At 39.1% G+C, this 14,898-nt stretch overlaps 1 protein-coding gene across 2 annotated transcripts in view; it reads left to right on the forward strand.

Moving 5' to 3' along the window:
* The window catches only part of LOC145465406 (CCR4-NOT transcription complex subunit 1-like), a 35,146-nt gene that overhangs the window by 6,774 nt on the left and 13,474 nt on the right, over positions 1-14,898 (forward strand). For both annotated transcript variants that reach the window (XM_081449185.1, XM_081449186.1), the window contains exons 8-32: positions 246-282; positions 1,051-1,106; positions 1,405-1,481; positions 2,418-2,467; positions 2,677-2,784; positions 2,943-3,110; positions 3,902-4,029; positions 5,774-5,906; positions 6,043-6,150; positions 6,648-6,764; positions 6,933-7,055; positions 7,204-7,352; positions 7,863-8,016; positions 8,444-8,912; positions 9,563-9,747; positions 10,428-10,552; positions 11,698-11,808; positions 11,966-12,101; positions 12,647-12,881; positions 13,323-13,495; positions 13,749-13,928; positions 14,019-14,135; positions 14,341-14,391; positions 14,528-14,665; positions 14,839-14,895. In XM_081449185.1, coding sequence (XP_081305311.1) covers positions 246-282; positions 1,051-1,106; positions 1,405-1,481; positions 2,418-2,467; positions 2,677-2,784; positions 2,943-3,110; positions 3,902-4,029; positions 5,774-5,906; positions 6,043-6,150; positions 6,648-6,764; positions 6,933-7,055; positions 7,204-7,352; positions 7,863-8,016; positions 8,444-8,912; positions 9,563-9,747; positions 10,428-10,552; positions 11,698-11,808; positions 11,966-12,101; positions 12,647-12,881; positions 13,323-13,495; positions 13,749-13,928; positions 14,019-14,135; positions 14,341-14,391; positions 14,528-14,665; positions 14,839-14,895 — 3,385 coding nt within the window. The remainder of the gene's footprint in view (positions 1-245; positions 283-1,050; positions 1,107-1,404; positions 1,482-2,417; positions 2,468-2,676; positions 2,785-2,942; positions 3,111-3,901; positions 4,030-5,773; positions 5,907-6,042; positions 6,151-6,647; positions 6,765-6,932; positions 7,056-7,203; positions 7,353-7,862; positions 8,017-8,443; positions 8,913-9,562; positions 9,748-10,427; positions 10,553-11,697; positions 11,809-11,965; positions 12,102-12,646; positions 12,882-13,322; positions 13,496-13,748; positions 13,929-14,018; positions 14,136-14,340; positions 14,392-14,527; positions 14,666-14,838; positions 14,896-14,898) is intronic.

Consider the following 14,898-nt stretch of genomic DNA (forward strand, 5'->3'; position numbering starts at 1 on the left):
TATAATGTAAACATTCATCAGTCACAAAAAAATGTTATAAAAGCTGTAGAATATGAATAATTATTATAAATAATTTATAATGTTATTGATAACAAATATCAAATAAGAAAATGACTTGGCTTTAATTTCTCAGACAAAGTACATTTCACTTTCCATTATTGTTGCATGCAGTGCTATATAAGAAGTTGTAATAAATATTTACTACTGAAATATAGAAACATATAGACCTCTGTCATATTTTTCAGCTTAATTCCAGAGCCTTCGACTCCTTCAAAAATAGTGGTAAGGTGGTATAGATCTTGTAATTGTTAGATTTTAAAGATTTGTTATTTAAGAGCAATCTCTGTTACAGTACATACACAATTATTAACATGGTGTACGTTTTGAATTGTGAAGTTTGCTTGATGAAAGAACAGATACCTGTAAATGATGACACATGATTTAAAATCTGTGCATTCAAAGCTTATTTATGCTGTGGAGTTTGGAAGGATACTGGTCAAGTAGGCTGTGCCAACAATGCATTTAAAATTTGCAAATTTACAGACATTTGTTTTCCTGTATGTGCCATAACCTTAAAAACATCTGTAAGTTAGACATTTTTTAAAAGAGGAATAAATTATTTTAATTATCTAGTTCAGTATTGTACACCCGCCTTTTATATTACAGTATTTGGTACAGTGACTAAAAATGGCATAGATGCTATCAAATTATACTTCATATCCTATCACGCCTGCAATTGTCAGAATTGTTTGTTTCAAAATCATTCTAACATGGAGATCATAGAACACCTGTTGTGAGGAAAGATCGCTATCAAAACCCAAGATACATACAACAGTTTTGTTGACATACATGTACATTTTGCTGCACAATGGTAGCTATTTGCTAACAGTTTTTTAGGTATAATTTGAGTAATTATCACCTATTTCTTAGTTCTGCATACTGTAGCTCAAAAATGGTGTTCAAACCAGTAGAGAATTTGCTAAAATGTAGCTGGAGAAAGAAATATTTTCTCTTGACATTAATTAAAATCATTATTTGTTTTATTATCAGATGGAAGATGATTTGGCTGATCTTATGCAAGAAATAGGGTATTCTAGTTGCTCAAGGTAGGATGACACATTCATTTGTTGGCATTCTTTTAGGGCTTTTTTTTACTTTTCTTATTGGTTTGTCTACAGATAAGGTCTGACACCACTCTTTTCTTTCATTTTTAAATGCTTTGGTTGGTTAAGTTTGTCTCAAGTAGAGCAGTCCAAGTGCTTGCACTGTAATTGTTAGGCATTTTTTGTGTATTATTGTGTAATAAAATTATTGTGACATTATTAGTCAATGTACAGTTTCTAGCCAGAGAAGTTTAACTGTCATTTAGATTTTTTACAATTTACATTTATTTCTTCCCTTCAGTTTTGAAGAGTGTCGAAGTACCCTAGCTCAGTTTGGTGTTCAAGACATCACTCCAGCTGCAGTGGCTAGAGTTCTTGGTAAGAATTCTCTTTACTGATTTCAACACATTTCCCTTAAAGCTAGGTGTGAGAATTTAATGGTAGATCAACACAGTTCTCTAATATATTTTTGTCACCTTTATAGTAGTAAACAATGTAATTGAGAATGTTTTGAGAAATTTAAGGTTTAATCCTAGTGACAATCAAAGGGTTCAAGATTGATCTCATTTGTCCTTTATGTTCTTGGGGGAGCTTTCACATGATATATACTTGAGAATACAAGACTTAAGATCATTCCACTGAAATAGAACCTGCACTGAGATTTTTGTGAAACTTTGCCTGTTGATTGTTTATATTACAGGAACTTAAATTTTGAAATAACAATGAGGGGTCCCCATGTTCGTTTAGGAGCAATAGCACGTTGTTTATACCCATATAAATCCTTATAATAGCACCATGATTGTAGCCATGATTGCTTGCTAAATTCACGTTTCCAACGATTGCTTTTTGTTCTACACTGAGAATTGGTCCATATTTATTTTACACAGATGAATTTATTTCTCAGTTTAAAACAACAGAAAAAAATGATAGGTCACCATACTCGTTTGTGAGAAAATGACGATTTACCTCTATGGCGAGGTCCAGCTGTAAAGAAAAAGCCACCATTTTTAATGCGTGCGCGCACTAATCACACGTGAAATTATGCGCAGTAGGGATGCACAATGCAATACTGGGGAATAACCTTAACCGCATTTATTAATATAAAATTAATAATGAATAGAAATAATTCTAAGGTTGAGTCTTCTCATTTTCATTTAGCTTTGATCAACAATCTTGAGAGAACAAAATGTACCTTTTCCTCCAAGAGAGGACATGTATACTGGTTATTTAACCTGAAATAGTTTTTTATTGAGTGTCAGTAAAACTATCCTTACTGATATTCTGAAAAATAAAATCGTTGTTTGTTTGTTTTAGGTATGATGGTTAAAACTGTGTTTGGCCTTGGTGAACATGTTACCATACAGGTAAGCTCTTACTTGTGTTGAGACAGCTGCCAGTAATCCTCAAGACAGGTAGTTTGTAGGTTGTAGTGTGTGTAGTTTTTAGGTTCACCAATTTCTGTGCATCTTGAAAATGAAGACAAAAATAGCTGATCTGAACCCTACAGCATTTCCCTAGAAGAAAAGGGTTGAAAACATGCATGCAAGTGTTGATGGTGAGATTGTTTTTATAGAATTATGGAACTAGTTCAGTTTCTTTGGACAAACTGGGACTCAGTGAGCTAACTCCAGGGCCAGTTACATGGAATGTGGAAGTTTTTGTCCAGGCTTTGAAGGAATTGGTAAGTGCTGGAAAAGCAGACAATTGATGATGTTATTCATGGGTGGTTTAGGAGCCCAGGCTCTGCCCCCTCTTTTTGGATGTTATCTACATGTAAAGAAGGTACATGTAACTTGCCATCTTTCAAAATGATAGTTACGTTATTTTTTCATCCTTAAGATTCCTTTACTAAGTTGGCGTCAAGTAATTCAGGAGTTGGACTACCCTGAGTTTCATGTCGCAACTCGTGAAGGGCTTCAGTTGCTATTTACAGCCTGTCACAGGGGATTGATGGAGATTTTTCCAGTGGATGTTCTCTACAGGACATGGACTAACACTGAAGGCCAGGTAAACTGAGGCTATTTTGGTATACATAGAAGTTTGCACTTAGAGTAGCTGTGAAACAGTTGACACATGTGCAGCGAGAATGGGGTAGGATGCAAATTCAACCTCGTATCCAGTTGCAATGCCATGTGGGGACAAACCTTGTGACAACATTTTTGAGTTTCAAGTGTACATGGACAGTGCTTTATTTTTCTTGCAACATGCAGTATGTATGACTACTTAAACTTTAAGCGAATTGAAATATCGAAGGTTAGGTGCCAGTAACAGAGAGGAAGAGCAGCAATCTCCTCTGCAATAAGGAGGTCCCCATGGCAGTCCAGACACAGTCCACCAGGCACCTGTCAACACAACACTGGTGAAACTGTGTGTGGAAAAAAGTGGGAGAGAGAGAGAGGGGAAACCAAACAATGAAGCCAGCAAGCAAGCAGTACACGGCAAGCAAAGCACATACGGCATGCACAACCCTATAGTAACTTATAGGAACCCTATAGTAATGTAAGGTTGGTAAAAATAACTGAATTCCATCTAAGCATTGGCTCTCAGAAAGGAAATGGGTGACCACACACAGCAAAGAAACCATCCTTTTGACCTTGGTGGGATTCCAACCTATTCTCTACTGACTGAGCTATGAACCCAAGGGGCTTTTATATTGTGAATAGCACTGACTTAGAGTCCTGTCCGACTTTAAGTGGTATTGAATTTAGGTCAATACTTACCATCCATAGGACATCAGGAGTGCTGTAATTATCTTCTTTCAAAGCTAATTTGAACATCTTTCATTTTCCCCATTTCAGCTTTCCTGGATCCAACAAATCTTGTCCAGTCCAGATTTGTTCTGTTTTGCTGACTACCCTTGTCACACAGTAGTGATAGACTTGCTGAAAACAGCACCAGAAGATGATAACAGAGAAATTGCCACATGGTAACCACTGTTCAGTAACTCATAAGCTCATAAGTCTTTTAAAGTTCCCCAGTGAGTTGTCTGTGGAGCACAAAGTCTAAGTACAAAGAAAGTAGGCTGAAAACAGTTCACTTATAACTAATTGTTTTTGCTTCGGGAAAAGCATTTTATGAAAATGAAAATACAGGAAAGAGGAATGGAAGATGTTGGAAACACCTTAGCCTGCAGAACAGACGTAATTTTTTTTGCGTATTTTAGACAAACAGAGGTGAAAGGGAGACGAGTACGAGTCACGCGCGAGTGGAAGAGTGAGAAAAAATAACACCTGTACGCATACCATTGTTCAAGCTGTTCCGCCCCCAGACACACCCTAAATGACCAGCCAATCACTGTGTTACAAAAGCAGTGGTAATCCTGTTGTTTTGTGGGCCAAATCTACAAACTTCCAAGGTCTTGTTTTCATCCCTAAAACGGAGAAATTACTTCTTTGGGACTTAAAATGGAAAGGAAAAACACAAATCAATGTTTAGGTGGCCTCAGACTGGAATGTCAAGGTGTACAGAGTCCTCAAACCTTTCTGGTGAAGAATTTTTCCTTCAACCACTGTGAAAGCATGACAATCGGTGCGCTTTCAAGTGAGTTTTGATAACAGATTGTGGATTTAAAGCTGCTTCCTGCACTTAAGAAAGCAAAAATAGTAATGTGCAGTATTACTTGGAAGTTGAATTCAACTTCTGGAATGATGGGTAAGGCCACAGCTGATAAAATGACTACAAAAGTTGTCGGTAAAAACTCAATCTTTCGCTTTAGTGTGAGAATTTATTTGAACATGGATTTCTGCATAATTGATTTATGGGGACCTCCACGGTTTGTTTGTTTAGTTTTTTCGCTTCGTTCAAATATATTTGTTTGAGTCTTATCCAGCTATTACAGAACTCCTGAGAAAAGAACTAAGTGGGCACTAATTTAACACGGTTGAAATTTGATTCACCTTAATAAAACTGGCTTGTTTTCTTGTCTTTTTGATTGTCATTCACTGCACTGTATTATTTTCAACGCGCAGCCAAGAAATTATCTGATTTCTTGTTGTGAAGTAAAGTGTTGACAGGCCAGACACGACTCATAAGCTTGTGGCGTGAAGAGTGACCTCTAGTTATAGTGACCTCTCGTTATAGTTTTGCTCTCACAAGTATCTCTTAAAGATTTTCCTTTTTTATATGGGATAAGAGGAGGTTCTTTGAATATTTCTCTAAGCAATGGTTGGTTTTGAATTAAATGCCATTTGCTCAGCAAGATGTTTTTGAAGTTAGGCAACGTTAGGTGGTATGTTGTTACAAAAGGCAGAATTTTTGTTGTAAAGCCGACTTCCATTCAGTGAATTTGACCTCAGAGGTTATTTTTATGATGCAATTGCCATGTTGTATTTGAAAAACATTTGAGGATCACGTGATGTAATGCCAGAACAGCTTGAACAATGGTATGTGTACAGATGTTATTTTTTTCGCGTTCTTCCCCTCACGTGCGACTTACGCTTCGCGCTTGCCTCCCTTTCTCCTCTGTTCACCTAAAATACGCAAAAAAAAATTACGCCCGTTCTGCAGGCTGAAACACCTAGTACATAGTACAGTAACCCAGTACATATTTCATGCTAAAAATACAATATCTGAAATCCCCATACTTGTACATGTACTGGATGTATGAACATTTGTTATCATTATTATTATTTTTTAATTTAATGTTTGTAACAGCATTATAAATCTTGCAGGAAATCTCTCAACCTCTCAGAAACCCTTTTAAGGTTAGCAGAAGCTGGTCATTATGAGACAGTGAAATCCTTGTTCAGTTTTCCTCTTAAGCATTGCCCTGATGTGCTGCTCCTTGCTTTACTGCAGATCAATGTAAGTAATAAAACAGATTTTGTAGATTACTTGTTATAAACCATCTCTTGTGATATAGCCATTTCTGCATTGATAACTTCCCTTGGATTACATCAGTCGTAAATAGACTTATTTCTGTTTTATTCTTTCTGCACAGCCTCTGTGGCATTCATTACGGAATGAGCTTGTGTCACAACTCATCCCTGTGTTCTTGGCCAACCATCCCAACTCTGGCAGTGTTTTACATTATGTGTGGCATGGACAGGTATGTAACAAGTTAAGAGACTCAAGAATGTTTCTTTTTAAATTTTTTTTTTTTATGAAGTAGGGTAAGGTAATGACAGCCATATGTAAAGTGTTCTCAAATGCTGAAATCTCTATCTTTGGGGGATGACTTTTTGTTCACTGTAAACAAATGTCGCTCACTATTTGTTTACACCATTAAGATTGCTGTGATGATGATGTTAAATGTTGATGTTAAAAACTGGCATTTCATTCACAAAAGTTCCTCCTCTGCTGCCCAATTATCCATCTGTCTGTCGGTCTGTCCATCCTGTCCAGCCATCTTTTCCAGAATCCTGCCTCACTCTGTCTTCTATGATACTATCAGTGTTGTGCTTTTTCTTAAATTCTAGGCAGACTGTGGCCAAAAATTGCCAAGATGTTACTGCTTAGCTTTCAATTTGTGTCTGTGACTCCTTCCACTAGTGATATTGAAAGCACTACTGTTGATATACAGTGTAATGTTTTTACTTATTGTAGGGTCAGTCAGCATCAATTCGTCAACTTGTGATGCAGGCCATGGCAGAATGGTATGTGAAAGGAGACATGGACCAAGGAAGACTGTCCAGAATCTTAGATGTTGCTCAAGACCTTAAGGCAAGGATCATGATGTTTTGTGCTCACTGTAGAGTTTTATGCAAAGCTTGTTTTTAATTGTAAAGGATGTTGTTGCAGTGTTTTCTGTGTGCTTTTCCTTGAATACCAAAGTTACATGTACAATGTAAGCAGTGCGGGTTAAAACATTTTTATGTCTTATTATTCAAGGCCTTGTCCATGTTACTGAGTGGCTCACCATTTGTGTTTGTGATTGACCTTGCTGCTTTGGCCTCACGTCGGGAATATCTGAAGCTGGACAAGTGGTTAAAAGATAAACTGAAAGAACATCAGGTAAAATAGAGATCATCAGGTTATCATTCTTGATATTCAAGATGATACACTGTAACTTATTTTCTGTTCTCTCTGTGGGAGGTAGTGTCCGAACTGATGGCTGACTGATAAATCACATGGTAATGTAATGTGTGATCTTGTTTTTTAGGAGGACTTTGCTCAAGCCTGTATCTCCTTCTTGAGGCGTCGTTGTCCCCATTTGCTGGGCGTATCCATAGAAAAAGAACTTCCAAAGAGTGTCCAGTTACCTCAGGAGACAGTTGTTACTATGCTCTCTTGTCTTCAGTCATTTCTGAGGTTAGACATTCTGAAGACATATTTTCAACACACTGCAATCAATATTTTTATTCAAAATCATTTTAAAGGATGAATACTCATAAGGGTTGTTGTGGAAAATATCAAAATGGAAAGTCCAGCTAGGGTGATTTTTTTTAATTTATAGCTTTTTAAATTTTTGCCTTTAAGAATTGACAGCTAGTGAGATTGGCATATGTATAGTTTGTCATGAAATGAAAACAGTAGGCTCAATACAAATACGTCAGCCAGAGTAAAATGAAAAATTAAAGCCTTGAATAAAAATGTGCTTCTTTCTTCGACTGTCTCAGATGCACCTAAGGTCAGTTCGTGGTCAAGTAGTGACTAGTCAGTTAGGACCACTTTCCAAATTCTCAAAACCTGCTGCTACATGTGCACATTTGTTGTAAAAGACAATCAGAATTTATTTTTGAGTGATTTTTTTTGGCCATTGTTGGGCAATAGTAAAAGCACCAGTACAAACGGAATGGAATTTACAATTTCATTTCGCAGTCAAGCATCTCCAGAATTAGCAGAAACCATCAGTCAGATGTTGACAAACCATGGTCCCCTAGTTAAGGCTCGCCCCAGTGCTGCTGTGGTGGGAATTCCATTTAAGAGACAAGGAAGCTTGGATGCAGGTCTGCCATCAGGCCTGTCTGGCCAGGTAGGTGAAATTACACGTACAGTGTAAGCCTTCCCCTTATGCTACAATGCACCTTAATAAGTCTAGTCACTTTCTAACAAACATCAAATTTATTACACTTCGTGGATGAAACCCATGCATGTGACCATTCAAGTAGAGGCTACTGTCTTTCTTTTTCATGCAGTATTGTTTATTATTCTGTGTAACAAAGGTCTAACGTAACAATTTCGCAGAAAAAAGTCAAGTATGCGACCATTCATATGTGGTGCTGTTTCGTATGTTGTACAAGGATGATGCACTACTTGGGTGCTCTTTGGAATGCATTTGAGTATGTTCATCATCATAGGAGGCGAACATCACCTAATAATCCTTTCAAGTCCTAAGTTAAAATATTAGGTCACATAACTGATTTTAAGAAATTTAACTTAAGTCTTTTTTTGTTTTCCAGCTTGATCCATTGACAGGACTGAACATTCCCTCATCCTCACTGCCACCCACACCAGCCACACCGACGACCCAGCTACCCTCCTTCCCACCCCATCCTCTCACTGGCACTGTACTGGGACCATCAAACAACCTAGGAGCTGTTGGTAGCATAGGCTCAGGTCTGTCACAGGCAGTACAGAAGCCACAATCTCAGCTCGGACAGCTTCCTCTTACCACGCCAGCCACTTCAAGTTCTGGTATGCAGTCGCCAAGTTTCAGCTCCTCTCAGAACCCCTTGTTGCAACAATTTCACCAAGCAAGTGGGCTAGGACAATCACTTGGTGGATCAGCAATGGACAATGCTAGGTTATTGGCTGGTCTTGGCATTCACAAACAGCTTGGGGGCTCTTTATTGCAACAGCAACAACAACAGCAACAGCAAACAGCACTCTTGTCCCAGTCTAGGAATCAAGCTGACAAACTGCGTCAAGGTAAGACAGCACGAGACAAACACTTTCAGCTCAAGAGTATGACATGGATGAAGTAAGAAAAACGGGCCAACCGGCCCATCAGGCTCGTGCTTATCTCCGGTTTCAATAGCATGAAGCAACTAAGAGTATTTCTACTCCCCCCTGGATGGGATGTTTGCCCATTGCGGTGTTACCCCCCAGCATTAAATTTGCCAGTTCCTAATTATACACGTAGGTGTAGAGAGGCACTATGAGAGTAAATTTTCTTACCCAAGAACACAACACAATGTCCTTAGCCAGGGCTCAAACCCAGACTGCTCAATCTGGAGACAAGCACGCTAACTGTGAGGCCTACGGCACCTCCACACATGGCTGAAGTATCATCAGTTTATTCTAGCACCAGACAGTGTTGACTGATGTCCAGTTTGGTTTTGATATGTCACTTTACCAACTCTGCCACAGGAAGCTAGAGTTGCTCTCGGCTGTTCCTCAAGCAACTCTGCTGGGTCTTTCATGCTCTCCAAACTTCCTGCATGCATCATATTTCAGTCATGCGTACTGAGAGCATGAATCGTTCATTGTTAACTGATTAAGATTAAGGAAACTTCAGCTTGAAGTGTTGTAGTTTTATACTTCGCACTACGTATACTTTTGTTAACTCCTGTTATCAGCTTCCACAGCAGATGTATCTCAAGTGTGGCCAGGTATGGACCAGTCATTTACAAAAGAGGTGGAAGATGAGGCAAACTCGTACTTCCAGAGGATTTACAATCACCCACCAAATCCCACTATCAGTATTGATGAGGTGCTGGAGATGCTGAAGAAATTCAAAGATTCACCTGTAAAAAAGGAGAGGGTAAGTAACAGTAGCATACAGCTGAAGAAAAAAATATTTTTTTGTTTTACACCAAGACAAAGGATTATACATGTACATTGCACAAGATTTCTTTTCAAATGCTAGGAACACTTCAACTTTTTACCAACTAATGATCTTTGCCTCTGCTTGCCCCCCCCCCCCCCCTCTTCCCTTCCTCTCCCTTTTCTTCCCATGCCTAACATACTTTTATGAAAGGATGAGTGCGGGGGGGGGGGGGGGGGGATTGATAGGTGATAGTTTTTAATGCGTTTCAAGGACTTTTTTGACTATTATTACATGTCAGTTTGTCTGCAATTGAATCATCAAAATTAGTGTGACTGAAATCTAAAGTTACCAAAATATAATTGACAGATCTTTTTCTGAAGAAAAAGAAACTGAACATGCAAGCAGATTCCATTTGCGCAAAACTCTTTACCTGAATGTTTTCATGTCCTGTTTGCTAATTTATTTTCTCACATATTAAATACTATAAATATGCCTTGTCGTTATTTTTAATTTATTCATCCGACGATGATGACCTGAAGTCTTCGAAACGTCATGTAACTTTACTGACGTTAATTTTCTTGCTTAAATGTTTTTCGAAATCGTTTTTTATTAGATATTTTTCTACCTTATTTATTCCATACATCCACCATTTTCAATGTGACTTGTTTTTTCAGGACATATTTCTGTGCATGCTTCGTAACTTGTTCGAAGAGTACAGATTCTTTCCTCAGTATCCAGACAAAGAGCTTCATACAACTGCTTGCCTATTTGGTGGTATCATTGAACAGGGACTTGTTACGTAAGTGAAACATAACCACTTATACTGCAAGTCTAACTTAGTTGTAAACTTAAGGTTTTTTTGCTTGTATGAGGGATTGAAACTGTGTGTGTAATATGGAGAATTTTACCTTGTAAGGAAGTGGGATGGAAACTTAGTTCCATTTATTATCAAGTACAGTGCATGTAATTTCACTAGACCAAGCCAAGTACATTTGTAACAATGAAGGAAATGGTATTGATAGCAATAATGACAGAGATTTACAACTTGTGCTGGTTCTAACATTCAGGAACCTAAAGTACTTTTGCCAATGCCTGGTTCACCGGGTTGGTAAAAGTGCGTTTTCTTCCTTTATGTCAATAAACGTAACAGTAGCAGTAGTAGGAGAAGTAGTACATGTTGTAGACTGTAGTAGCAGTAGCAGCAGCAGTAACAGCAGCAGCAGCAGTAACAGTAGCAGCAGCAGTAGCAGTAGCAGTAGCAGCAGCAGGAGCAGCGGCAGCGGCAGCGGTAGCGGCAACAGTAGTAACAGCAGTAGCAGTAGCAGTAGCAGTAACAGTAGCAGCAGCAGCAGTAACAGTAGCAGCAGCAGTAGCAGTAGCAGTAGCAGTAGCAGTAGCAGTAGCAGCAGCAGAAGCAGCGGCAGCGGCAACAGTAGTAACAGCAGTAGCAGTAGCAGTAGCAGTAACAGTAGCAGCAGCAGCAGTAACAGTAGCAGCAGCAGTAGCAGTAGCAGTAGCAGTAGCAGCAGCAGGAGCAGCGGCAGCGGCAGCGGTAGCGGCAACAGTAGTAACAGCAGTAGCAGTAGCAGTAGCAGTAACAGTAGCAGCAGCAGCAGCAGTAACAGTAGCAGCAGCAGTAGCAGTAGCAGTAGCAGTAGCAGTAGCAGTAGCAGTAGCAGTAGCAGTAGCAGTAGCAGTAGCAGCAGCAGGAGCAGCGGCAGCGGTAGCGGTAGCGGCAACAGTAGTAACAGCAGTAGCAGTAGCAGTAGCAGCAACAGTAGCAGTCGAGTAGCAACAACAATGGCAGTAGAGAATTTCTCGATCACCAAACTCTTAAAAGTAGATCCTTGTTTATTTCTGTCAAGAAATAAAAAACTGTAAACATGCATTTTTAAAACATTTTTTTCATACTGGTTCCGCAAACGTTTATTAACATCTTTTTAGATACATGGCCCTTGGAATTGCCCTGCGGTACGTTTTAGAAGCTTTGAGAAAACCCTTTGGATCCAAGATGTACATGTTTGGAATAGCTGCACTGGATAGATTCAAGACAAGGTAGGTGTCCTTAGTTTGCATTGGCTGAATTAACAGAGTTTTTCTCCAAGTGTAACTACAATTTTGAGTATGCTAGCTTGTTATTGAGTCAGAGGGTATAGTATTTTCTCCTCTGATCTTTTCATTGCTGATGTGATGGTGGCTGTTTTCTTCACAGGCTCAAAGATTATCCACACTACTGTCAGCATCTTGCTTCAATCCCTCATTTCATGGAGTTTCCACCATCCTTGATAGAGTACATTGAATATGGTCAACAATCCAGGGAACCAATTCTAGGTGGCAGAAATATTCAGGTAAGTAACAGCAAGAAAGGAAATATTTCCTTGGGTCGTACAGTACAGCTGCGCCAACCACTTTGCTCTAACAAAGGGTAATCCTGAAGGAGTTTCATTAAGGACCAGGCACTGGGCAAATTAACCAGCTGTGGGGATGATTTTGCCTGCGTGGTTTGACCATCGAATGGAAAGTTTTTCATATAAAGAAGTTCAGTTCAAAACGTTTTGCCCGCCTGTGAAAATCAGTTGCCCTGCTGCTGAAAACGTTAATGAAAGCCCGGGGGTAATGCTGGAAACTTTAATTTACCTTTTGAGAAATAGCTAAGTATAAAAGTAATAAGGTGCTCTTTGACTAAGGACTGGGATCTAAGTATGTGATACAAGGGGAGTTGTAATACTCTGAGTTGCTTCATACGACAGAAAATCGTGTTTAGCATATAAAAGTCCACCAGACCAAGTCAACAAACGCTCTTTTCATCAACAGCAGTAAGGGTATATTTATAATTAATTATCCAACAAATGAAAATGGATTAGAAACTACGGTATTTTCTCATTTTATGCAGGACCCTCTGACATCACGATTGCTGAACCGAGCTACGCCAACTCTGACAAGTGTATCAGGTACCTCAACCTTCACCAGCACGGCAGTGAGCAGACCTGTCCCACTTGGGCCTTCTATTCCATCCATTCCATTGGGTCCAAGCTCCGTGCCTGCCTTGGGTTCATCATTACCTCTGGTTCCTACTGTCACCTCCAACAGTACTGCAGTGTCGTCTGCCAAAACCACCACGACAACAGGTAGGAGTTCTTGGAAGCTTCTCACTTAAATTTTGAACTCCAGACATTGGGTGTCGATGAGACAAAGGAACTGTTTGTTTTCAGCTACATCTGTGGACCATAACATAAGTTCTTTGTAAATTTTTTCCTTTAACCTCATCGCCAACTGACGAGCGTTGGGAACTGTGAACTGGGATCCTAAGCAGTTCAGCTACAATCCTTCCAACGTTATGTCCAACCTAAAAGCCCAGGGTTTGTTATCAGAATTCCATGGTTAAAAATTACAATATTTAGAGAGGAAGCCACATCAGTCCTGGCTGGTTTTCACGTAGGTCCTCCATCCAGGTTGAACTGGAATTTAATTTTGAATGATGTGACAATGGTAATTCGTTTCATGTTTCTATGAAGTACGTTATTTCTGGGATGTACCAAAGCAATGTCTTTTTCATCATTCCTTCACAGATGTAGCAGCATCGCCTGTGAGAGGCAAGGAACCATCCATCGCTACTGCCAACAATATTGACACATTGTTAGGTGCGACGGAATCCAGTGAGATAGTTCAACCACCAGAAGCTGTTCAAGATAAAATACACTTCATCTTCAACAACATTTCTTCAACGAATCTACAGCAAAAGGTAAGATAAAAAGAAATTGTTTTAGAGTTAGTCTGTCACGTTTTATTGCAAGCGTGTTGAAGGCCTTGAGTAGCTTATCGAAAGCTTTTATGTGCTGAACAAAGGCGAGGTAGGTATTGCAAGCCAGAGCAACATAAATTCTTAACAAGAAAATACCAGAGTAAAGTACCTATAAACTGACACGTACACCAAATTCTGGGCTAAAAATATTGCCTGTACCAATGTTGAATTTTGTTCTTCGTTTTCACCAAAGGCTGAAGAATTAAAAAGTCACATCCAAAATGAGCACATCATGTGGGTGACACAGTATCTTGTCATGAAGAGGGCCAGTATTGAACCTAACTTTCACCAGCTGTACCTAGAGTTCATGGAATCACTAGAGCTGACAAACTTTGCAAGAGAAGTGATGAAGGAAACCTACAGAAATATCAAGGTTTGTAGATGTGAATATTTGAGTAAATAGTAAATATATCAGTACCGGTAGTGTGTCATAATTCTTATGTTTCTTCTGGTGACGTCTCAGGTGTTATTGCAATCTGACAAAGTTCCAGCGAACTTCTCTGATCGCTCATTGTTGAAGAACCTTGGTCACTGGCTGGGACTGCAGACATTGGCAAGGAACAAGCCGATCCTTATGAAGGTAAGAAACGATGTCTGTTTTGATGATTATCGAAGGTTATACATGCTCTCTTGAAAGCAAACTGCAGTTTTTGATGTTTATTCTAGGACTTTATAGGAAACTTTACGGGTAATTGCAGGTAATTCTGCTGGCAAGCATAGCATTGCAGCACAAGTTATGTTGAGTTTTGCGTATGGTCTTGAAAGGTCGTTTATCTTTCCTGTAGGATCTTGATTTGAAGTCACTTATTATTGAAGCTTACTTCAAAGGGCAGCAGGTTTGTCATTAACCTTTTTAGTGCCATAACTGCTTTTAACACTGAACAAGGATCTTGGCAGCGTTTGATTAATTTTCCTAAATGTGAATATCTCTCTCTTATATTTACGAGACATTTTATGTCACTCCCTTTGTAGGAGATGCTGTATGTTGTTCCATTTGTTGCTAAAGTAATAGAATCATCAGCTAAGAGTAAAGTGTTCAAGCCACCCAACCCTTGGGTCATGGCTATCATGGCTGTGTTAGTTGAGCTGCATCAAGTGCCTGACCTGAAGGTAAGTTGACATCTTTAGCCTACTTACTTGTGTTTTGCTATTCTACCTCTCATTATCCCTACAATAAAATGTCGAGTTATTTGTTTCCGTCTCAGTTTGGTTTCGTCAGGGTTTTATTTCCTATCAACATAACTATTAATCTCAATTTCTTTCGTTGACGTTGTTTCTTGCAGTTGAATCTCAAATTTGAAGTTGAAGTCCTGTGCAATACACTGTCACTTGAGATGAAGGTA

This window comes from Orbicella franksi, chromosome 13, assembly GCF_964199315.1.
Source record: "Orbicella franksi chromosome 13, jaOrbFran1.1, whole genome shotgun sequence".
Classification (NCBI taxonomy): Eukaryota; Metazoa; Cnidaria; class Anthozoa; order Scleractinia; family Merulinidae; genus Orbicella; species Orbicella franksi.